Source organism: Trachemys scripta, chromosome 2, assembly GCF_013100865.1.
Source record: "Trachemys scripta elegans isolate TJP31775 chromosome 2, CAS_Tse_1.0, whole genome shotgun sequence".
In the NCBI taxonomy this organism is placed as follows: Eukaryota; Metazoa; Chordata; order Testudines; family Emydidae; genus Trachemys; species Trachemys scripta.
This window is the reverse complement of record NC_048299.1, coordinates 257792798-257819113: the sequence shown is the minus strand read 5'-3', so window position 1 is coordinate 257819113 and position 26316 is coordinate 257792798. Positions and strand designations below refer to the sequence as shown.

General features: G+C 41.9%; 1 protein-coding gene across 1 annotated transcript in view; it reads left to right on the top strand.

Moving 5' to 3' along the window:
* EXT1 (exostosin glycosyltransferase 1) overlaps positions 1-26316 on the top strand; it is a 259226-nt gene that overhangs the window by 214683 nt on the left and 18227 nt on the right. Inside the window, exons 2-6 of the mRNA XM_034763508.1 lie at positions 10023-10116; positions 12347-12454; positions 19924-20043; positions 23852-23984; positions 25925-26043. Of these exons, the coding sequence (XP_034619399.1) occupies positions 10023-10116; positions 12347-12454; positions 19924-20043; positions 23852-23984; positions 25925-26043 (574 nt within the window). The remainder of the gene's footprint in view (positions 1-10022; positions 10117-12346; positions 12455-19923; positions 20044-23851; positions 23985-25924; positions 26044-26316) is intronic.

Sequence of the window (26316 nt, the reverse complement as noted above, 5' to 3'; positions counted from 1 at the left end):
TTAGAGATGGATTTTACAAATGTGCACTAAATAATCTGGGATGAAGACCGGATTGTGTAGTAGGCAGGTCACAGTAGTGGGTCCAGGACTTCTGAGTTCTGTCTCGAACTCTGCCAGACCTGTTGTGTGATATAGAGCAGGTAATTGTGCCTCAGTTTTTCCATCTGTAAAATGGAGATGATGATGATGCCTCAGAGGAATGTTCTCAGGCTTACATAATTATTTGTGTAGTGCTATGTGATTCATGGCTGAAAGGGGCTATGTAAGTATAAAGTAGTAGTATATATGATTAAATTGACTCCATTCCCTGAAAGAGCCCAGCTTTGAGAAAGGGGTGGGAAGAACTAAATTTAAGAGTTAAAAAAAAAAAAAAATTGCAGTACTAGTAATTAATAGTGAAAATGGTTCCCAGGGTAGTTTATAATCTCTTAAATGTAGTGACAAGGGGAAATAGTTAAGCTCTAAGAAAGAATGCATGGCATGGCTGATTAGTCACTGCAGAGCCTCTGCAGACCGCTCATACTGGTTGGGATAATGGTGAACCAGGAATTCCAAGCAGCTGTCTAATCCAAGCGCTGATTGACAAGGTCGGTACATCAAAAAAAAGCAGCGTGTTAGATCAAGAAGTTAAAATTGTCAGACCATTCTGCTGAGCAGCATTTCTCATTCTGATAATTGCCTGCATGGCGTTCTAGTGTTTACACCTGCATGATAGATGGGGCCATGTATGTTTTCTCAGCTATGGATGGTAGCAGGGAGGGGATATTTCAATTAGAGTGTGAATAAATTAGAATTGATTATAAATAGGGCTATTTGTTTGTACTGCCTAAAAAGGTATTAGCTGTGAACATGGTATACTTAATCATTGTGGAAGGGAGCTGGAAAGTTAATAAAACACACTGCAGATCCTTACGGAGGAATGTGAGCCTTGGGTTAAATCTTTAGTTTTTTGTTTTTAAAACTCAACCAACAATTTAAAGGCACATACACTGTGTATGTTTTTTTTAATGGAGCAGTCTAAGCCATGCACAAAATTGGCAGTAATAAGTTATGTTCATATGAAAGTGAAAAGTGAAGGAGCACACAAATGTGAACAACAAATCATAGGCACCCTCAGATCCAGTTCCTTGGTTATGGAATTCCTTTCCATCAGAAACTGGGTGCGCCCTGGAAATAAATATGTGTAGAGCAAAATGGAAAACTCCTCTCTTTACGAACGTTTCCTACAGTATCAGTCCCTGAAGAGTAACTGACAAGACTGAGCTAACAATAAGCAACAGAAATCATGTAACACCTAAATAACAGTAATAACTAAAAAACTGCCCACCCACACGATAGCAGCTTAATGCAAGGGAGAATACAAGGCAGCTCTTTAAGTTTGATTTGTGGAATTTTTGTTGGCACAGTGATGAGTAAAACATCGCTAGCTGGATAAATACAAAGTACCTAGATACACAAATGAATCAGAGGGTGCCCCCAATAAAACAAGAGTTGGGACTTCAGTCTTATAGGAACCACAGTGGTACAAACTAAAACAAACACGTAACCCAAAACTTCCCAGGATCGTCACACAATACGGACTAATGGGGATTCTTTTACAGTTCTGAAAACAGGGGAACCTGCACATTGCTAGGAAAAAGCCTATCTCGATGGATCTCTTCTAAGTAGCTAATATATAGATATACACATACACTCTACCCATACATTACTGCAATTAAAGTGAGAGGCCTCTCACATAGATAAGCATTTTTGTCCTATGAAAGCATCAAACTACCAGCCAATCCAAATATTTCTTAATCAGGTCATCTTGAAGTTAATGCCAAAATCCCATTTAGAGTATATGTTAACTGTAAGCTTTATATAGCAAACTTAACTCATTCTTTATAGCAATAGTTCTCAACCAGGGGTCTGAGGCCCCCTGGGGAGCCGTGAGCAGGTTTCAGGGGGTCCACCAAGCAGGGCTGGCATTAAACTTGCTGGGGCCCAGGGCAGAAAGTCGAAGCCCCACCGCCTGGGGCTCCAAGCTCTACCATGTGGGGCTGAAGCAAAAGCCTGAGCAACTTCGCTTCACAGGGTCCCCTGTGGCGTGGGGCCCCAAGCAATTACCCTGCTTGCTACCCCCTAACCCAGCCCTGGTTATTATGTGCAGAAAAAACAGTTGTTGTGGCACAGGTGGGCCGTGGAGTTTTTATAGCATGCTGGGGGAGGGGGCTGAAAAAGGAAAAGGTTGAGAACCCCTGCTCTCTTGCCTAAACAGATAAACTCGTACTGGTTCATTTAAATGGGGCCCAGAGTGTACCTAAGCTGGCACAGGGAATTCATCCCAATTTATCAGAAAATGTAACTTGTCTGCATATCCAGGGAGTGGTCATTTTATGATATTGTCCAGTATCGAAATGTACATATGAGAAGGGGAAAGCTAAGCTAGCCATGTGAATCTTAAATCTGAGGTTAACATCTCAGAATGTAACATGGCATTGGTTAAACATCAATATAGCAGCACCTGTGTTTGTGTATTTTTTCCTTTCTTTAATATTTCTGAATAAAACAGATGCAAAAATCAGTCCTCATCTCTCCCAGCATTTCCTTCCTACCTCTTCCAGGACTTTTTTGAGAATTCAGCCGATTGATTATGTGTTGAATTCCTCCAACTCGCCCCCCTCACCTCCATTTCTGTGTCTTTCTTCATACAATGAACTCCTCAGCACACATCTGCATTGGGGAAACAATGTCTGATACTTTAGTGCAGGGGTAGGCAACCTATGGCACGCGTGCCGATTTTCAGTGGCATTCACACTGCCCAGGTCCTGGCCGCCAGTCCGGGGGGCTCTGCATTTTAATTTAATTTTAAATGAAGCTATTTAAACATTTTAAAAACCTTATTTACTTTACATACAACAATAGTTTAGTTATGTTATAGACTTATAGAAAGAGACCTTCTAAAAACGTTAAAATTTATGACTGGCACACGAAACCTTAAATTAGAGTGAATAAATGAAGACTCGGCACACCTCTTCTGAAAGGTTGCCGACCCCTGCTTTAAAGCATTATTTTCCTCATGGAAGAAATCTGTTGGACCGTGGCAGTCTTCTAAGGGTAGATAAGAGTGGAAGCCCAAATGCTTGGAGTATTAACACTTGGACTCTCAGTGGAGTAGTACTGGAAGGAACGCCACAGACTTCAATGGAACTACAGTATGGTAATTTACACCTGCTGAGAATCTGCCCTCCTGGTTTGTGGAGACCTGCGTTCAATTCCTGATCTGCCATAGTCATCCTGTGTGTCCTCAAGCAAGTTGTGACAGATGGATAATGTCCTGTAATATCCTGAACAAACTAAATGGAATTAAGATAAACGTTGTTAATCCTTAATGAATTAGGTTTAATACCTTTGGTATACATTGTATTAAAAATGCAATTGTGTATGTGGTTGTTGCGGCATTGTATGTACCTTCTCTAGTAATGGGGGTGCTAATGTAGTTCCTCCGTTATCAACTCTTTGAAGCCATCCCCGGTGAGGTACGCATATACTAGTTCAAACTGGATTCTCCAGGGACCAACAGTCAAAGAAAGAGTGTTTTAGATAAATAGTCTGGTTTTCAACTGGCTCCTGGCTTTTTTTCTGAGCTAGTGAACAGACAGGACCCCTGGTCCATGGAGGGCCTCAGTCTTTAGGATAGGATTGGGAGGACTTGGCCAGCTAAGGCCCTGTAAGACTGAGTGCTTGTTCTGAGCTGAAGCTGTGATGAACTTGTAACCACAAGGAATTCCCTTGGGTGGTGGGTTGAAGGACAGCTCCTTCCAGAGCCCATGTTAGAGTTGGGGTGATGTGTGGTAAGCTTATTAAGGTACGCCTGCTTAGAAAGAGCTGTGTGGTACCTTATAACTGTAGCAATTACACCCGTTAACTGTCTCTGAAGAGAAAGCAAGCAGGTGACCTTGGGCAACCTGTCTTTGCTTGGGAGAACATAGTGAAGGCAGGGAACTTGTTCAGCCAGGACATACTCCCGCCAGAAGGGAGTGAGAGAGAATCCTAGAAGATTAGGGTTGGAAGAGATACCTCAGGAGGTCATCTAGTCCAACCCCCTGCTCAAAGCAGGACCAACGCCAACTAAATCATCCCAGCCAGGGCTTTGTCAAGCTGGGCCTTAAAAACCTCTAAGGATGGAGATTCCACCACCTCCCTAGGTAACCCATTCAAGTGCTTCACCACCATCCTAGTGAAATAGGTTTTCCTAAAATCCAACCTAGACCTCCCCCACTGCAACTTGAGACAATTGCTCCTTGTTCTGTCATCTGCCACCACTGAGAACAGCCTACCTTCATCCTCTTTGGAACCCCCCTTCAGGTAGTTGAAGATTGCTATCAAATCCCCCCTCACTCTTCTCTTCTGCAGACTAAATAATCCCAGTTCCCTCAGCCCCTCCTCATAAGTCATTTGCCCCAGCCCCCTGATCATTTTCGTTGCCCTCCACTGGACTCTCTCCAATTTGTCCACATCATTTCTGTAGTGGGGGGGACTCAAAACTGGATGCAATACTCCATATGTAGTCTCACCAGTGCCGAATAGAGGGGAATAATTACATCCCTCGATCTGCTGGCAATGCTTCTAGTAATGCAGCCCAATATTCCGTTAGCCTTCTTGACAACAAGGGCACACTGTTGACTCATATCCAACTTCTCATCCACTGTAATGCCCAGGTCTTTTTCTGCAGAACTGCCGCTTAGCCAGTCGGTCCCCAGCCTGTAGCAGTGCATGGGATTCTTCCGTCCTAAGTACAGGACTCTGCACTTGTCCTTGTTGAACCTCAGCCAATTTCTTTTGGCCCAATCCTCCAATTGGTCTAGGTCACTCTGGACCTATCCCTACCTTCCAGCATATCTACCTCTCCCCCCAGCTTAGTATCATCTGCGAACCTGCTGAGGGTGCAATCCATCCCATCATCCAGATTATTAATGAAGATGTTGAACAAAACCGGCCCCAGGGCCGACCCCTGGGGCACTCTGCTTGATACCGGCTGCCAACTAGACATTGAGCCGTTGATCACTACCCATTGAGCCCAACGATCTAGCCAGCTTTCTATCCACCTTATAGTCCATTCATCCAATCCATAGTGTTTTTAACTTGCTAGCAAGAAAGCTGTGGGAAACCGTATCGAAAGCTTTGCTAAAGTCAAGATGTATCACTGCCACTTCTTTCCCCATATCTACAGAGCCAGAACTAACAGAAGTTTCCAGATAATAGGCCCTGATTCTCATGGGGGACGTCAATCACTCTGATGTCTGCTGGGAGAGCAATACAGCAGTGCACAGACAATCCAGGAAGTTTTTGGAGAGTGTTGGGGACAACTTCCTGGTTCAAGTGCTGGAGGAACCAACTACGGGTCAGGCTTCTCTTGACCCACTGCTCACAAACAGGGAAGAATTGGTAGGGGAAGTAGAAGTGGATGGGAACCTGGGCAGCAGTGATCATGAGATGGTCGAGTTCAGGATCCTGACAAAAGGAGGAGAGCAGCAGAATACGGACCCTGGACTTCAGAAAAGCAGACTTTGACTCCCTCAGGGAACTGCTGGGCAGGATCTCCTGAGACACCAATATGAGGGGGAAAGAAGTCCAGAAGAGCTGGCTGTATTTTAAAGAAGCCTTATCGAGGGCGCAGGAACAAACCATCTCAATGTGCAGAAAGAATAGCAAATATGGCAAGCGACTAGCTTGGCTTAACAGAGAAATCTTTGGGGAGCTTAAACACAAAAAGGAAGCTTACAAGAAGTGGAAACTTGGACAGATGACTAGGGAGATGACTAGGAAACTTGGACAGATGACTAGGACAGATGTAGGTCTCCACCATCAGAGTTGAGAGCCAGGGGAGCCAGAAGTCGAAGAGTGGGAAAATACAGGGAAAATACAGATGCAGTTGCCCTAAACTGTGATGCGAGTCACTTAGGGCTTATCTACATGGTGGGACAATGAGTTCTACAGGGGCATGATTGCTAAAGTGCACTAATGTGTTGCTTGTTAATTAGTCCATATAGACCTTGCTAGTGTGCACTAAAGGTTCCCTGGTGTGCTTTAACAAAGTACTGTTTCAAACAGTACTACCTTATAGTGCAAAAGCAGGATCTACATGTTTCAGTTAAGGCACAATACGTTCGTACGCTTCAGAAATCACAACGCTATAGGGTGCATTACCCCACTGTGTAGACAAGTCTGTCTCTGCCTCAGTTCCCCATCTTTAAAATAGGGATAATAGTTCTTCTCTACCTCACAGGGGTGATGTGAGGATGAGTACATTAAAGATTATGAGGCATTCAGATATTATGGTAATAGGACGATAGTAATATCTAGCTAGATCAGTGATACTCAGACCTCAGTGGTTCAGGAGCCAAATTAGCGATCAACATTGCCCAAAAGAGCCACAGTAGTTGGAATTAATTGTTTCATTTACTATACTATATATAATTATTCTCACAGCAAAATGACTAACCAAGTATACTACAATTTAACGACGTAGTAAAAGGATCCTGAAGGGTTAATAACTTAGATTGGTTAATAATTAAATCACACGGTGTTTTAATATCACATGCTGCAAAGAGCTGCCGATGACCCATTCAAGAGCCACTTGCAGCTTCCAAGCCTCAGTCTGAGTATCATTGAGCTAGACAGTCCTTAGTGCACTGGCCATGGGACTGATTGATATTCTGACACCTCTTTTCCATCTCCAATTTCTATCATTCCATCTTTCAGGTGAAGGAGGAATTTACAGTCCCAGTACTGCAAGCCCTTAAGTGTATACTTCACTTTAAGCATATGAGTAACCGCGCTGACTTTAATGTGACTGTTCACAAGCTTAAAATTAAGCATGAGAGTGCTTTCAATTGTGGCTCCTGAGATTCTCAGGTGATAAAATGCTACTTCATCTCCTCCCCGGCTAGGTGAAAGAATACTTTTCCCTCCCCTGCTAAACAGCGTTTTAAATCCTGTGCAGGGTTTCCATTTTCTACCATGTTTCGTAGAAAACAGAGGTCTATGTAAGTGTCTGAAACTGAAGTCCTTTTGTTTTTCTGTTGCTCCTGAACTCCACCCTCTCCAGTGGAAATTTTTTGACGCCTGTTGTTTTGTAGTCTTTTCTATGGCTAGGTGGCTGAGTTTTTGCTGTGTAAGAGACAATGACTCAGAGTCCATATCATACAGAAAGGGACCTGGTGAAAGGGTTCTGCTAGCATAATCACCTCACAGTTTCAAGTATTTTCAGAAGACCAAGAAGTATGTGTGTCACAGTTCTTACTAAGCACATTCTCGGTGCCAGGTGTTGGTCACATTCAGATATTAATTCTTTCGTGGTTATTGTTACTGCTGGTTTTATTCCCTTTCAGTTTCTGAACCCTGCACCTAACATTTCTAGCAATACTTTACAGTTAACCAGAAGCTTTTCGTTCATCTATGAACCGTAGGTAAATTTACCTTATTATAACACTTTTGTGACTCATATTTTCTTCAGAAGTACATAACAGCATGAAGAAAAATAATACATGAAATGCTGTAGTCCATAGATAAGCACTACTTTTATATAGGGGACTTGTAAAACATTCATAGTGTAATGGTGTCTCAGATTTTCAAATATACTTGTGTGTGATCGCTACATAAATACCATGTGTGTATGCTGTATTATGTACAATTTTGTTAAAAGATATTGGGCTGCAGTTTGCATTCAGTGAAATGTGTGTATCTACATTGTCTTCAACATTTCACAGGAATAAATGATGGCAAAATTTAATTCACCATGTCTGAGGATTTCAAAGAAATAGATTCTTAATCCCAGAGTGTTATCTGATGTGGATTAAATTAGATATCATTCCTTTCCTGCTGCTATCAAGGACCATATTGAGTCACCTTATAACACTGAAGTTGAAATCCAAGTGAAATTTAGTCATGAAAAGAATCTCTAGTGCAATTCATTAACTGTAGAATGAATCTTATTGATGGGTATGTTACCGTACTGTGGTTCTGCCTATGTTACATTTGTGGAGTACCCCTTAAAGTGAATGGAGATACATACATGAAGGTTAGGATAAGGTCTTCTGTGTGTATATGGCCAGGCTATTCATGAGATGAGCAATTCATTACAGGGGAGATGATAAAAAGCACAAATGGCATCTATTGACTTGGAGATGGGAATCTAACTCCTCTTTGTGCCTTTGAAAATCTTCTCCCATATCAACTAATCAGTTATAAAAAAGGTGCACAGTGTGAAAATTGCTGGCCTGTTGAGGCCTCTCCTCACTTTCACTGTTCTCATTTCCTTCTCTCTTTTCTGTTCTGATTTTGCAGCTGACGTTTTGTGTGCTTGTTGCAGTCCAGGGTATTAACAGGATTTTAAAGTTTTAGCTAGCTAATGATGGGGACAAATGAGTGAAGTATTCCAGCCCTACAGGGGAATTCTATTTTGGGTATTTATTAAACTTTCCTGTCGTACAATATATACTGACAGTGATGAGTGTTAGACCTCTCACCATGTGAAAAATGAACATTTTAAATATGGCAACTTTTTTATTCCAGCTTCCTAACAGTTTCCTCCACGTGCTGCATCACTGCAGGCTGTTGAGCTGGGACTTAGTTGCCAATCAATATTCTGTGTTGAGAAAAAGAAATTGCTGCCACTCAGTGGGAAAATATATAACCAAACTTGCGACCTGTTTAAAAAAAATGTCCACTTTGAAGTCTGTTTTGTAGTTTTAATTAATGCAACAAGAGTTTTTATTTTACTCTCAGTGGAGATAATCTTAATCCATTCACAGCGACCTTTTCTTGTGCAAATTAGCTATACACGCTTGTTTAAGCAAATGGGCCTTCGGAAGATCTCTTCCTAATGACAAGGTTTATAATTGAAAATTGGCTTACTCCCATCTGCCTGCCCTGTGTGAGAATATAAAAATAGATCTGGATATATATATATACATACACACACACATATACATATTTATCTTCTATCTATATATGTACAAAAAAAATTCAGTGCCTGCAGACCACGATTAAATTAGATTATTAGAATTAGAAAATTTCAATGCCGAATGTTACTGTCAAAGTAGCACCTGTCTCCAGAGTGCTGGTAACTCTTGAGAAATGAGGGGTATTTAATCTTGATCCTTTTGTCTCAGACCCAGCAGGCTGCAGGGTCAGTGCCATTTACAGTTCCAGAGGTTTCCATTAATACAGAAGTACAATTAGCTAATAACTGGCTTGAAACTTTTAGGATTTGATGTGTGTTTTTGGTAAATGGTTTTGAAGTGATTGATGGAATTGGAACAAAAACAGTAGTATCTAGCTTAAAGCTTTAATTTTAAGGATCAGAAGTCATTGGAGCTCTGTTAATTATTAAAATTTGTTTCTGTGCTTTTTTTTCTTTAGCTAATTTCCCCTTCCTCCTCCCCCCCCCCCCCCAATAATAACTGATGACCCTTCTTTATTGATTCCTGATTGATTAGAAAAGATTTGTATTGTTTAGCTGAATATTCTGGGCTGTTTTTTACAAACCTCTTGCTCAGAGGTGAGCAAATTAATGCTTGCTTGTGACTCAATCTGGTTCACTATGTGCAGAGTCTTGAAACCCTGGTTTTGTGAAGACAGTTGACCTTAATTGTCTGTATTTTCCTTTCAAATTCAGAGCTCCCCCAAAGATATTTTAGCAGTAAAAAACACCATATGTATATTCCTAACAACAAAATTGATGATTCTAAAGGCAAAATCCCTTTTGCCTATTCTCTGTTAACCACATTGATTGCCTTTCCATTACAAACAAAACAGAGATGGGGGGGAGGGGAAGTGGAGGAGAGGAAGAAAAAGGCAGAGAGAGAGAGAGAACGGTTTAACCTTATGGTGAGCGTACAGAAATGGACTTGATTGGAGATGATTTTATCCAGATGTATATCAGCAGATGTTTGCATTTTCATGCACAGTTACTCTAGGACTCATCGTTAATTTGATTTTCTCTTTCTTATCTCCCTCCACCCCCCTGTTCCTGTTAGGTATGATTATCGTGAAATGCTGCACAATGCCACTTTCTGTCTGGTTCCCCGTGGCCGCAGGCTTGGATCCTTCAGGTTTCTGGAGGCTCTGCAGGTAAGAGCTGGGGATTAAAACTTTGACTCTGCTGGTTGGAATTCAGCTGGTGATATCAAGAGGTGGCGTTTGGGGTTGTGTTTAATTTCCCTAGTGGGCAATAATCCACACTGCGGAAGCCTCTAGTCATGCTTCCGAAGCAATTGGCAGCTTCTTCGCAGGAGGGGCTCGGCACTGAGCTCGTCTGAAGATTGAATAGCGTTACCTCCATGAAGAGGGTTTCCCTGCTCATTGTAGAAGAGGTGAAGTCGGATCCGTTTAGAGCAGTGTTTGCCCAACTGAGTCTGGATTCCCTGGGGAGACCTTGACCTGTTCTAGCAAGTCCTGGGGCAATAAAAACAGCTTATTGTTTTCAGCTGAAGCAAACTTGCCTACGCGTTGTTTGCTGTGCTGCATACTGAATGTGCAGATGATGGTTCTGTTCTGCTGCTTCCCATCTGAAAGTAATGCAGCAAGAAGGACATTCAAACCGGCTGCTGTCTACGTGTTTAAAATATTCTTCCGTATTGTGTCAGAGGAGGACTCCCCAACTCCTCTTCACCTTTTGAAATCTTTCAGTCAGCAAGATGCTCTCTTTTGTTTGGCCAGCAATGGAGAGCAAAGGCATAAGGTTTGAAAATCCTGTGGCAGGCAGTGTGGTTCAGTAGATACAGCACTGGAGCCGGAGTCAGGTAACGGGGCTTCTATTCCTACCTCTCCCTCTGAGCCACTCTGTCTCCCCCTGCCGAAGTCACTTCTCTTCTGTTTCCCCTCCCCTAAGCACTGCACTAAGAGCCAGAAACTACTAACTTCTGGTCTTTACTAAGATATTGACTCCCTGTGTTACTTCAGCTAGGTCACATCACCCCTTTTCTGTGGTATTCCCACTCTGTACCTACTTCCCAGGGAAGTTGTGAGGCATAATTAATGTCTGTGAAGTATTTTGAAGATGAAAACTGCTAATTGTTGTGTTGGGGGGTTTTAGACAGTGTCATGCGGTTTCCTTACCAACAAACAGAATCTTTACCCATTGCAAGTACTGCTGCAGCATAGACTTGACTAGATCAAAGTTACTGCACAGAATTAGAGAGTGAGAGAGAGAATGCACTGCAATTAGAAAACTTCCCCAGTGTTCCACTTATTACTGAGCATGGGAAAGACCAGCTCATTTATTGTACTGTCTGGGCGATAATTCAGATCAATTAAATCTGGCTTGGTCTAGAAGAAACTGAACCACCACAGCAATGGTCTGATCCAAATCCCACTGAACTCAGTGCGAGCCTGTCCACTGACTTAAACAGACTTTGAATCAGGTCTCAAGTTCTGGTCCAACTGACCAATAGGTGGCAGTGAATTATTTATTTACTTATACAGTACCAGTAATGTGGTGTTTACTAAACATTATACAATTATGGTTGCTGCCTCAAAGAGTTTACATTTTAACAATAGCACATAGTATATCGGACACACTGGCAGAACAAAAGTTGGTGATAAATGAGTGATATACACCTCTAACCCGATATAACACGAATTAGGATATAACGCGGTAAAGCAGCGCTCCGGGGCGGGGGGAGGGAGGGGCTGCGCGCTCTGGCAGATCAAAGCAAGTTCGATATAACGCGGTTTCACCTATAACACGGTAAGATTTTGGGGCTCCCAAGGACAGCGTTATATCGGGGTAGAGGTGTGTGTTTATATTTAAATATAAAGTCAATGGATTAAATTTTCCAAACTGGTGTCTCTGACTGTGGCCAGGTTTTGTACATGCAGTTGGTTACAAGCACAGAACATATACTATGATGTACAAAATGGATAACTAAACATCTACTCTTATGGAAAAGAGCTATAGAGTTAAATATTAAATAAATTTTCAAAAGGTTTTTCTTAAACCGTCTTATGTAATTTAATACATAAATTCTCCCTAGAGAAGTCTGTAGTTGGTTCATAAAACATCTACATCTGAGTGCAAATTCTCCTTTGTACATGCAAAATCAGTGTTTCCCTGCGTGCAACCAAATGTGGAGCCTGTTTAGAGAGTGGAGATCAGCTGGGATCTTGGCAGATGTATTGTTATGTCTGCCTTGTAGGGCCCTTTGCAGGTTTTCTTTTTGAATGTCTTTCGTGAGAGCTTGGGTCCTGACTTCTGCTGAAAATGCCAATAATTCAATTTGTATGCACTTCAAAGTTTGTGCTAAATCAATGACCACACACTCAGTGCTTCTTCTAATGTTTGCAATTCCTCTGTGTGCAGGCTGCCTGTGTCCCAGTTATGCTTAGCAATGGATGGGAGTTGCCATTCTCCGAAGTGATTGATTGGAACCAAGCTGCCGTCATAGGGGATGAGAGATTGTTATTACAGGTAAGAAAACGGCTGTGGCCTTCAGCATATTGCTCGAGTGCTGCTGCCACCAACTAAACTTGTAGGAAGATGAATCCAAAAGGTCAGTTAGGGTTAGGGTCACTGTAAATATGAAGTCATTTAATATGACATCATTCATTTTCTGACCAGAAGGTCACTCAGACATTGTTAAACACAGAAGAGTCTTTTTAAGAGTATCAAATTTCTTTTGGATGCCTCTCTAATAGGATGTCCTCCGTTATCTATCAACTACATGCCCGAGGGTGGACACATCATTTGGGAACAGTTTCTGCCACCCGTACTTGTACTGCAGAATACCTTACTCTGCAAAGAGACCTGTTGATGTAGATTGCCAAATGTACAGGAAGATGGTGACACTGAAGATACTACGTGTGGAGTTAGGTGCTACCCAACATTGTTGTGGGAGGTAGAATCTGTCCCTTATCTTTCTGTACCTCTCTTTTTCATTTTTAAGGGTGATGTTACGTATCTCTTAATTGTTTATCTCCATGACGGAGAGTGAAATAGGGCTATAGAATTACCAGTTAGTGTTGTGTTGTTACTGTCTTTAACTGCTTCTTTCTTAAATGCTCTCAGATTGTTTTTCCTATTTCTATAATACTATTTCTGTGTTTTCTTCAAAATCAGTTAGAAGCCAAAGTATACAATGATATCATCAAGGAAACACCATTGAAAAACAATTTCTTCAGTGCAGAACCTATTAAAGAACGAGCAAAGCTGTGGCTGTAGTCCATTGGCTAGGGCACTAAACTGAGATGTGGGTTCTAGATTTCTGGCTCTGCCATTGAACTGCTGTGTGATCTTGGACAAATCGCTTCTCTCTGTGTGCCTCAGTTTCCCCCTGCAGTAAAATGGGCATCATGATTCTTCTGTGATTTCTAAAGCATTTTGAGGCAAATGGGTGAAGTGCCAAATTTTAAAGGTATTAGGTACTGAGGCACTAGAAATTAATAGGAGCTAGGTGCTCATCCCTTTTGAAAAATCCACTAGACACACTCTTCTGCATCTTTAGTTGATGAAATTAGGGATGTAAATAATGTGTAAAACAGTAATCATGTAACCGATTAAAATTCTACCCGGGGAACTAGGGGTGCAGCACCCCCACATTTTAGAATCATAGAACTGGAAGGGACCTCGAGAGATCATCTAGTCCAGTCCCCTGCACTCAGGGCAGGACTAAATATTATCTAGACCATCCCTGACAGGTGTTTGTCCAACCTGCTCTTAAAAATCCCCAATGATGGAGATTCCACAACCTCCCTGGTCACTTTATTCCAGTGCTTAACCACTCTGACGGGAAGTTTTTCCTAATGTCCAACCTAAACCGCTCTTGCTGCAATTTAAGCCCATTGTTTCTTGTCCTATCCTCAGAGATTAAGAAGAACAGTTTTTCTCCCTCCTCCTTGTAACCTTTTATGTACTTGAAAACTGTTATCATGTCCCCTCTCAATCTTCTCTTCTCCAGACTAAGCAAACCCAATTTTTTCAGTCTTCCCTCATAGGTCACCTTTAATCATTTTTGTTGCTCTTCTCTGGACTTTCTCCAATTTTTCCATATCTTTCCTGGAATGTGACACCCAGAACTAGACACAATACTCCAGTTGAGGCCTAATCAGTGCGGAATAGAGCGGAAGAATTATTTCTCATGTCTTGCTTACAGTACTCCTGCTAATACAACCCAGAATGATGTTTGCTTTTTTTGAAACAGCGTTACATTGTTGACTCATATTTAGCTTGTGATCCACTATGACCCCCCGATCCCTTTCCGCAGTACTCCTTCCTAGGCAGTCATTTCCCATTTTGCAAATGCGCAACTGACTGTTCCTTCCTAAGTGGAATACTTTGCATTTGTCCCTACTGAATTTCATCCTATTTATTTCAGACCATTTCTCCAGTTTGTCCAGATCATTTTGAATTTTAATCCTATCCTCCAAAGCACTTGCAACCACTCCCATCTTGGTATCATCCGCAAACTTTATAAATGTACTCTCTATGCCATTATCTAAATCATTGATGAAGATATTGAACAGAACCGGACCCAGAACCGATGCCTGCGGGACCCCACTCGTTATGCCCTTCCAGCATGACTGTGAACCACTGATAACTACTCTCTGAGAACAGTTTTCCAGCTAGCTATGCACGGGGAGAGGGATAGCTCAGTTGTTTGAGCATTGACCTGCTAAAACTCAGGGTTGTGAGTTCAATCCTTGAGGGGGCCATTTAGGGATCTGGGGCAAAAATCTGCCTGGGGATTGGTCCTGCTTTGAGCAGGGGATTGGACTAGATGACCTCCTGAGGTCCCTTCCAACCCTGATATTCTATGATTCAGGTGCGCCACCTGATAGTAGCTCCATCTAGGTTGTATTTCCCTAGTTTGTTTATGAGATGGTCATGGGAGACAGTATCAAAAGCCTTACTAAAGTCAAGCTATACCACATCTACCACTTCCACCCTATCCACAAGGCTTGTTACCCTGTCAAAGAAAACTATCGGCTTGGTTTGACACGATTTGTTCTTGACAAATCTATGCTGATTGTTATTTATCACCTTATTATCTTCTAGGTGTTTGCAAATTGATTGCTTAATTATTTGCTCAATTATCTTTCCGGTACAGAAGTTAAGCTGACTGGTCTGTAATTCCCCAGGTTGTCCTTATTTCCCTTTTTATAGATGGGCACTATATTTGCCCTTTTCCAGTCTTCTGGAATGTCTCTTGTCTTCCATGACTTTTCAAAGACAATTGCGAATGGCTCAGATATCTCCTCAGTCAGCTCCTTGAATATTTTAGGATGCATTTCTTCAGGCCCTGGTGATTTGAAGTCATCTAACTTGTCTAAGTAATTTTTGACTTGTTCTTTCCCTATTTTAGACTCTGATCCTACCTCATTTTCACTGGCATTCACTTGTTAGATGTCCAGTCTCCACCAACCTTCTTGGTGAAAACCAAAACAAAGAAGTCATTAAGCCATTTCCATATTCTCTGTTATTGTGTTTCCCCCCTCATTGAGTAACAGGCCTACTCTGTCCTTGGTCTTCCTCTTGCTTCTGATGTATTTGTAGAATGTTTTCCTTTTATGTCCCTAGCTACTTTGATCTTGTTTTGTGCCTTGGATTTTCTAATTTTGTCCCTACATACTTGTGTTATTTGTTTATATTCACCCTTCATAATTTGACCAAGCTTCCACTTTTTGTAGGACTCTTTTTTGAGTTTTAGATCATTGAGGATCTCCTGGTTAAGCCAGCGTGGTCTCTTGCCAAACTTCCTATCTTTCCTACGCAGTGGGATAGTTTGCTCTTGTGCCCTTAATAATGTCTCTTTGAAAAACTGCCAATTGTCTTCAATTGTTTTTCCCCTACCAACTCCCTGAGTTTGCTAAAGCCTGCCTTCTTGAAATCCATTGTCTTTATTGTGCTATTCTCCCTCCTACCATTCCTTAGAATCATGAACGCTACCATTTCATGATCACTTTCACCTAAGTTGTCATAGTTGTGTTTTTTACTAGCATTTCGAGTTCTTCCTGCTTATTCCCCATACTTCTCACATTAGTATACAGACATCTAAAATACTGATTTGATCCCCTCTCCCTGTTCTGTCTTCTCTCCCTTATTTCTGCTATGACAGCTGAAATATTTTACACGGGGCTCAGCTGCTGCCCCCGAGCCTGGGTGGGGCTGGCAGCCTGGAATATGACCCCAGGTGAGCCGGGATGCCAGGCAGCAGCAGAGCCCCGGCACAGGACAGCAGCCAAGATGCTGGGTGCGCAGGGATGCCGGGATGGTGGACAGCAGCAGAGCCCCAGGTGCGGCAGCAGCAGGGACCCTGGCCACGGGACCCTGGGAGGAGCTTAACCATTAACCGCTTAAACTTTTATTTCCCTAGATGAAATACTTTTAAAAATCTGACCCCAAAAGCTCTACTTAAGAGAAAACTATGATTATGAATTAATTGCAAGTATAAAAAGAAGGTAATTTTTTGCTTCAAAGGACAACACATTTTTGTAAGCAAAATTATTTAAAAAAATATAATTTGCTGATCTTTGTGCCTTCCTGTAACATGCCATTCGTTCTCTTCACAGCTGCTTCCTTATTGAACAGCTACGGCACCGTTATTAACAGTGTTTGTAAAGTGCTGGCACAGAGCCTGAATGTCTGCTCTGGGAAATGTTTTTGTTATGTTGCAGTTTTTCATTTCCTGTTTTAGAACAGCTCGGATGTTTTTATTTGCATATTCTTGTTACCATAGCACCAGTTTAGCTCCAGTCTTAATTTAGTCTTCCTGCATTTATTTTTGTAGGGTTATCTTTTTTCCCCTTTTATTACCGAAATGACCTTTTATTAAGACGTCATCTAGTTCTAATAATTCCAGTGTAATCCTGTCAGATTAGTATTAATATGTCATTTTCCAAACCTGTCTTTCTGGACAAATAGATTAATAAATAATAGGCGGACACAGTTAAAATGGGAGATCTGATTTTGCTTTCCAGCTGTTTCCAGGCCAGGCACACAGGCAGGCTAAGGAATTCTCTATCCTTGGCACAACATTTATGGGCACATACATGAAGCACAGTCTTCTGTAGAACAATAACCTCTTCAACTTTCAGGGTCAGAATTGCTTCCGCATTACAAAGGAGAGAGCGTGCCATAGTTGGAGACGGGTGTTAATTTCATTTTGTGTCCATCACAAGATCTAGCCCTGTGAAATCATGCGTGGTGCCATGAAACATTTATGTCTATTAGAAGTAATGCCCCATGGCCGTACTAAAATGCAGTCACAATAATATGATTGCTGTTGATAATGGTGCTGTTAACATGCATCACTATACTCCCATACTTACAGGAACCTAATAGAAAACAATGCACTTTATAATCCATATCAGAGGACTGAATTTTGTAGTACAGTGGTATAAACTCAAATAGTAAGATGCCTCATTTGTATATAGGCAGCCCTCCGACTTACGACACAATTGGTTCCTTACAATTACGTCGTAAGTCAGAACTCGGAACCGCAGTCTACTCTATTGCGGGACCAAGTGTCGTAAACTCGAAACCTATAGTCGTAAGTCAAATCAGGATGTCAATGTAGAAGCGTCATAAAGTCGAGGGCTGCCTGTATATATTTTAACTGCTTCCCTGTGCTCCACCCTTCCTGTGTTGCTTCTTTTACAGGAAGGATCAAGCAAAAGACTAATATGCCACGGGCCTCTTATCACCCTGACTGTTTTGCTTCTATATGGTATCCCACTCCCTTGGTTCCTTGTCCTTTTAAACCCCAATTCAAGGTCTGAGGGTATGTCTGAACTGCAGTGGAAGTGGGACTGTGATTGCAGCCCGTGTAGACATACCTGAGCTAGCTTTAATCTACCTAACATGGGTACCTATGGCAGTGAAGCTGCAACAGCACAAACTTCAGTGCAAGCTTTACAAGCCAGCCTGGAGCCCTGGGTAACTATTGGGGTGGCTTGCTTGTGCTGAAATTTGTGCTGCCAGGGCTTCACTGCTATCAGGATGTGAGTTGCCTAGATTAAAGCTAGCATGGGTGTGTCTGCACATGCCACAATCTCACACACACACACACACACACCCCAATTACAGTGTAGACAAACCCTTAGATTACAAGATCTTTGGGGCAGAAATTGTCTCTTACCATTTGTACAGCACCTAACAATGTGGAGCCATGACCCTGTTTGGGAATTGTGGGCACTACCTGAATGCAAATGAGACAGAATAATAATTGTATAACATCTACATAACCCTCCTGAATCTCTTTACATATCAAACCTTAAAACTTTGAATCCTGTTCAGTTTCCTGCAGATGTGTATGAAACTGCACAATAATCTTTGCCACCACAACTCTTTCAGAACATTATATGAAGAATAATTGTATTCTGATCGGGGATATTTTACGTGGAGAGTGTGTGTGTGTGTGTGTGTGTGTGTGTGTGTGAGAGAGAGAGAGAGAGAGAGAGAGAGAGATAGGGGTGTGTGTATTAGGGGTGTGGGTGTTTAGGTTAATCTAATAACTAGATGGACGATGATGATAATGCTATCTTATAATAATGCAAACTTTGGTGCTTGTGTGTAATTAGCCATGGAAGTAAATATATGACAGGCTTGTGAGAAATAAGAGAAGGAGAATGAGGTGGCCTGACTTGAAATAATTAGAAGTAGGTACCAAAGCAAAATAACTCCCCATTTCTACAAGAAGTGAACACACCCACACTACACTGAAGGGGCCTGATTCTCATTTACACTTAGGCCACTAACACCACTCTGACAGTGTAAAGAGATCTTGAAGGAGGAATAAATTACAGTTACAACCACTCCAATGGCCTCTTACACGGCCAGAGCAGTGAGTACGGAGACCTTAGAGCTTGTCTACATGGAGAATTAATGGGAAAATTAGTATAAAATAGCCAGGGTGTGAATTCAAAGGGCAATAGCTATTTCCCACTATCTCCCCACTTTTTGCCATTTAGGTTAATCTGCTTCCAGAGGGGACAAACTTAAACTGCACAAAGGAACTCAATGCAGAATAAGTGTACACATGGGGTGCTAATATGGAGTAGCTATTCCCCTCTAGCTGTTCTGCACTAGCTAGTCCAGGCCTTTTCCCTGAGTAGACACACTCTTAGTGCAAATGAGAATCAGGCTTTAAAGAAGCTAAATACTAGTCTGTACAGATGTTGGACTCTCTCCAAAGTGTGTGGGGAATGTGGGTTCACACACCCCATCCTTCTGATCTGGTTTGCAGGATAATTCTCTATCAGGAAGAGGGACGGTAGGATTTATTTTTTCATTTATAAGGAAAGCTCTACCAGAATTAAAGCTGCACAATGTGTCCAATGAAAAATATCATTGTTTTTTCCTTGTAAATAGCAGATGTTTTCTTCTCTCCCCGTTATTCTACAAAGGGGTGGCTTTGCTGCAGATGCTGTGATGGTTTCTTCAGGGAATTTGTGTTGCCACGTTGTAGTGACTGCAATCGCAGATCCCTTTAATATACTTTCAGAATGGAGAGCATTGTTGGACTCTAAATACCCGCAGCTACTAGTATTTTAAATTGGTGGTTTGCAAAAAGCTGTGTGCGCAAGGGATTTACTGAAAAGTTCCTCACTGTGACTTTCCACCACTCCAGAAGTGGAAAAAGTAGCATTTGCTACCATAGAAACAACTTTCTTTAAAAAATGGAGACTTGCTAGTAAATCCTAAGGTTGGCCAATAGGCTCAAATACCAAAGGTCACAAAAGGTGCAGCTCATTCATTTTCCAGTCGCTGTTCTTTAGCTGCTAATTCACATATCTGTGTCGGGTGGGGGTACTGGCTGACCCTGAATCTGTGTTGCTGGGTAGGAGCAGAGAATGCTAGTTTGGGATTCTCAAGCATGTATTAATTTGATCAGGTTACATTGTTTTACACACCATCTGATTGTAGTGCACCTTGTATTACAGATTCCTTCTACAATCAGGTCTATCCATCAGGATAAAATCCTAGCACTTAGACAGCAGACACAGTTCTTGTGGGAGGCTTATTTTTCTTCAGTTGAGAAGATTGTATTGACCACACTAGAGGTGAGTAACAATTCTCAGATATTAGTCAGAGCAGAGATGTTCCTTAATATGTCTGCCACTCTCCGTGCTGAGCTGTTGTATGTGTGACCTTGGCTTTCATGACATGTGATTGGTCACCTGAAAAACCTTCAGCAGCTTGATAACTTTTCTCCCCTAAGGAAATATTTTCTTCATTATTGGAATCCACATAAGAAAACTGACATGGTGACAAATAGGAGCCATCCGACACATGAAAAAGTTGTCTTGTGCCATCACAGTTTCTCAAGGCTGATGAATCAGTATTCCTATCATTCATAGTGAATGTGATCCTTTAAAGGACCTTACTAGAACTCATTTTGGAAAAAATATAATTTAAAAGCCCCCTTTCTCCTATTCCCCCTCAACGTTTTGATGCCCTTTCACAGGTCTCTTGTTCTGGAAGTGGCTGCTTGTAAGTCACCTGAGACTTATCAAATGTGTGCATTTCCAAGGGAAGATAGAAGGTGACATACAGAAGAAAGCCCAAATTATGCATAGCAGTCCAGCTGTGGACAGCCAGAGCCCATTGTATTCCAGCCATTCTTCCTCTTTACCCCAGCAAGGGTTGTGGAGAAGGAGGTATACACTGGTTCTGTACTCACTGCGATTACTCCTGCAATTGGGGTATCCCCAGCTCCCTTTGTTTCATTTACAGAATCTGTCCCCAAGTCCCTCAAGTGCAACTTTAGAGCTGAATTGAAACATCTTCAGTAATGTGGCCATAGTTGTCAGTTGACTAGGGGATGGTTAGTAACACCTGTAGCTAGGATTTAAAAAGCTACCAGCTAAGAAGCTTGAGCTTAGTAGCAAGGAAGACTGAGAATAGAACAAGGAAGGAGCTGCAAGGTTTTAAGTTAATGAAACCAAGTTGGGCATATCGGACCTTTGATTTTTTTAATCTAGGATAAGCAGTCTCACAGAACCACTTCTATGTAGAGAAGGCAAATTAACAATAATTCTGTTCAGTGGAAAATAACATGCATGCTCAGGTGTTCATTCCAGAGTCCAACAATCCCTAAAAAAGCCTGAACTGTTTCCTTTCAGAAAGAGAGAAAATAAAAGGTTTGTTTTTTATTTAGGTGTCAGAAGTTGGTAAGATCAGATGCACCCTCTGTTTAAAATTTGATGTGGGGGAGTAAATCGTGTAGTTGGAGAGGGAATGGATTTATTCTGGTAGTTACTTTCAATTTCTAACTATAATGCCGTAGTACTGCAATATCTTGATGATCCTACATATCATTTAGTCACCTCCTGTCTGGACTACAGCAATGCGATATGCCTGGGCATGAAGCCATCAGCCCTTAGGAAATTTCAAAGGGTATAGAATGCTGCAGCATGTCTCCTCAGCAACACAGGCTACCATGAGCACATCAGACCTGTCCCCTGCTCTGTACACTGGCATCCTGTCGAATATCAACTCAAGTTCAAAGTCTTGAAGGCCTTATCTTCAGGATGTTCAATGGCCTCCGCCCTGCATATCGTCACCAAAACCCTTGGTGAATAACTGCAGGGCTCTGGAGTGCCGTGGACCTTTGTGCCTTGAGGGCAAAGCTTGGCTGTGCAGATGACCGCTTTCTCTGGGGGCCAGGCTGACACCGTGGAGGGTCGGGGGAGGACTATTGCAAAACTCCTCATCTTCTGCTCCAAGTGCAAGGTGCACTTCTTCAACCTCCCTTCTCCAATTGCAACACAGAGCAGTGTAGAAATTTAAGAAACGGAAACCAGCCTTACACAGCTTACACAGTTCTCCCCTGGGAACAGGAGAAATGAGAGAGAATGAACCACATGTGACAGACGTTTAGTGCACTACTGGAAGGCACTCGGACACTACAGCGATGAGGTCAATACAAGAACCTGTATACGACAGGATATTTTGGGGAGGTGGGGGCTGAAATATTTTGCCAGCAACATATTCTATGTAGACAGGACAAATCCAGCCGGGGTGCCTAACCTCCTCGCTATAAAACTGCCTGTATTCCATAATCACCAGAGAGCCTCTAAAGCTGGTGCCGGTATTTAGAAATCTCTGCAATACATTTAGCAAATTACCATATGCTTTTTGTATTTTAATTGATTAGCTCTTCATGGATTCCTTTCATCCTTTTCTATTTCCTTTCCTTCGAGTTTTCTTTTCTCCATGCCATTCTTATAGGCTGCAAGGATTCTTATATTGGCCAGAAGTGCCATAAATTAATCTGCCATCTGTTAAATGTGATATATTCCACAGGTTGGCTTCCTAGCCTACTGAGTAACAGTATCAGTGAGATTTGTATGCCTCACATGCAATAAAGGTTGCATATGTTGCATGACATCAGAAGTTTATTTCAAGATGAAACTATTTTTTGCTCTGTGTACATTGAAAGATCATCAAATGTGAGCCGTGTGTTTCCCCTGAAGCGTTGTCGGCTACCAGAGCAGTGGAAAATTGTACAGTCTATGAAAACCTACTCATCATCTAAAGCTGCAGACTACTACTTATCTGTTTATGCATCAGTTCTGAGAAAACCGGGAGGGGAGAGCGGGGGGGCCAAAGGAGCTAGTTCCATCTAGTTCTTCATCAGATGGTAGAAGATGCACATTTTTTAGTTTCTCTCTTCATTTTCTAGTTTCTTGTTACATTCAGTGGCATAAATTAAAGGAGGGGACAAGGCAGTCACTACCCTTCCCCCACCTTCCCACACAAAACACCCCATGGCTGAAGCATGTAACTTTACATCTATTAATAGAAATATCTAGAGATGCACTTGATAGTGTAACATAACTAACTCTGACACAGTCTTGAGTCCACTATTCTCATATGGAAAATGCTGCTAGCTTGACGTTAAGATTGTTCCTGTGCATTTCCCATGTAATCACAAATTTTAGGAAATGACCATTTGGGACAGTCTTCATTCGCCTGCTATATCACCCTAATGTCACATTACCCTCATGCCCTTGGAGACTCCTTACCTCTACAACTAACTCAATCAGTAGCTCTTCCTACACATGTGGTCTTTGCTTTCAAATTTTGTGTGCGTACACCTTGAGTATATAGAATTAGTTTTATCATCGCAAACATATAGCACTGTTAATGTTATTCTATGGACTGTGTTACACAGTAAGGGAGACTAGATCATCTAATGGCCCTTACAAAGATACACATCTTTTCCCTGCTCCAAAAAGCTTTCTCTAGTAGTTGCCCAAATTTCTTTCCATGTTGGATGAAATGGGAACTTCTGGAACCACGCCCGTGGTGGACAGTTATCTGTAAAATATGTATGGGATCTGATGTAATTAGTCACTTTGTCACATAATAACTCAATTATAAAATAAAGGGGAAAATATCAACCCAGCCTGTTTGGCTTGGAAGTCTGACTTCGTGTATTTAAAGTTTTCCTTATCTCAAAATAACACTCATCTTTTGTAATTCCATTCTTGACTAATTATTTTATGCAAGTCATGGATGGTAAACTCTAGAATGAACTAATCAGGCCTGCAACTGACAAGTGATTTTAGATGGAAAAATATTTCACTTTAAATGCAGAATCTAATGAATTGCAAGATCCCTATGTCCGCAGAGACTAATGAGATAGTTTGAATAATGTTATCCAAGGCCTCAAACTGCCAAGAATGTGTGCAAGTGTATAGGTTCGGTGTCGTCTTTAAAAGAGATTAAACAGGAATGCCAAGTAATTTGTGTCTCGCTGCTTTTTACAAAATGTGTAGTGATTGCAGTCTGCAAGAGTTGCTGAAGATTCTACCGATGGCCATTACAATTTATTTACAAATCACTACCTTTCTTATTTTCCAGATTATTCAGGACAGAATATTTAAGCACATATCACGTAACAGTTTAATATGGAACAAACATCCTGGAGGGTTATTCGTATTGCCACAGTATTCCTCATATCTGGGAGATTTTCCTTACTACTGTGCTAATCTAGGTGAGTGAATCCTTGCTTCTGGACCTCTCACATATTGGGGTATTGTTGATTTCTGGATGGTGTGTTGTAAATGGCTCACCAGAAATATCTATCTAATGGCATTCTTGTTTATCTTGTCCTCCAAAACAGTGGCTTTCAACCTTTCCAGACTACTGTACCCCTTTCAGGAGTCTAATTTGTCTTGCGTACCCCAAGTTTCACCTCACTTAAAAACTACATACTTTTCTATTTTTATGTCTGATTTTTAAGCATCACAGCCCCTATTCCTGAAAAATTGTTTACTTTCTCATTTTACCATATACCTATAAAATAAATCAATTGGACTATAAATATTGTACTTACCTTTCAGTGTATAGTACATACAGCAGTCTAAACAAGTCATTGTCTATGAAATTTTAGTTTGTACTGACTTCACTAGTGCTTTTTACATGGCCTGTTGTAAAACTAGGCAAATATCTAGATGAGTTGATTACCCCCTGGAAGACCTCTGCGTACCCCAGGAGGTACACCTACCCCTGGATAAGAACCACTGCCCCAAAACTCTGCCCCCTGCTGGATGGAATGTCATTGACTGACCTGCATAAGTACAGGATATCATGTTACCCCTCTAATAGCTGCCGCCTACAGAGAATATTGTAACAAATCCATGCCCTCCCAGCATTTTCTGGTTATCATTATGTTGCAGATCAGTAGCTGGCAACTTCATGGCAACACTGGTTTGCATTCGTTGCTTAGCTCTGCTTGACAATACTCAGAGACAACAGAAGTTATTCGCAAATAATTCTCTGAGTTGATAGTCAGTATAGATCCACCCTCCAGCCTCACTTCTTCAGAGTCTTTGTATGGGTTCTGATTGAGTGGCAGGAACTGAGAAGAGTTTAATCCCTGGCTCCTTTAGGCAAAGACTGAATGTTGAATTCTGCAAGGGAACATGCCTGCAGCCTCAACAGTCACTGCTTACCAGGGTTCCAACTCTGGTGCCAGCAGCATAGGTCTGACACGCGCTCAAAGAACCACTGTTACATTGTAAAAGGAAAATCTGGATGTTGAGTTGTTGTGGAAGAAGAACTAAAAGGATTCAACAACACTTCCAGTTAGGGAGGAGAAAAATGACCGTGCCACCAAGGTTGTGGGCCTGGGTGAGGTGAAAGGAGAATGGTATTTGCAGCAGTAGTGAAGGGAAAAAGCAGGTAGGATCTACCATATGCCACCAGTATATGAGCTGGTGGAAGGATGACTGGAATCATATCTCACTGAAACTTGCAGACTCTCAAGTATGGATGGAGGGGGATTGTTCCTCAACGGGCAGGCAGAATAGTTAGTCATCAACTCAGAGATGATCGTTGAAGCTTTGTGTGTGGATGAAGTCGCCCTTGGGTAGGATGTAGAGGAAAAAGGAGAGGACAAAGGATGTGACTCTGAGGGATGCTGAAACAGAGGGGAGAAAGAAGTACCATTGGAGATGTTGACGGAACTATTGGAGAGGCAGGAAGAGAGCACCAAGAAGCCAGCATCTATCAGGAAGTCCAAGGGGGAGGGGGTGATTAGTCGTATCAGTGGCAACAGAGAAATCAGGAAGCATGAAGATGAGGGAAGAAGCCCTTAGACTTGGCCAGGAGAACTTAACTGATGAACTTGGCAAGGGTAGTTTCTATGGCGCAAAAGGGGAGAAACCCAGATTGCAGGACATCCAGGAGGGAATCCGAGGAAACGACCTTAAAGCAGAGCTTGTAATACGGACAGAGCATTCAGAGAGCTGGGGAGTGCACCCTCTTCTGGAGCACCTGGTACTGTAGTGACAAGATACTGGATGAGATAGTCTGATCCAACATGGCATTTCCTTTGTTCTTAAATGGTCTTTTTCCATCTCTGACTTCTTTGATTTATACTACACAAGGCAACTTGGTCTATATTCAACTTGCATCCATTTTTCATTTCAGGTCTCAAACCCCCCTCCAAGTTCACTGCCGTTATCCATGCAGTAACTCCCTTGGTATCCCAATCTCAGCCTGTGCTGAAACTCCTGGTTGCTGTAGCCAAGTCCCAGTACTGTGCACAGGTGAGCCCTGCTGTTTGACGGTCAATCATTTTTGAGCCAAAGCCATCACAGAAACAAAAACCCCACTGACTTCAGGTCTTGTCACTCCTCCTTCTCGTTTCCAATTCCCTGTTTTAAACTTCGATCCTCATTGTCTCTGAGATCGCTATAATCAGAAACCTTAACCAGCATGTGTGGGGAATAAAAACTCTGAACTTTAATAAAAGTGGAAAACAGATGATCACAACTCTGATTTATTTTGGGAAGAGAGGTAAAATAACAGCTGTGCTTTAC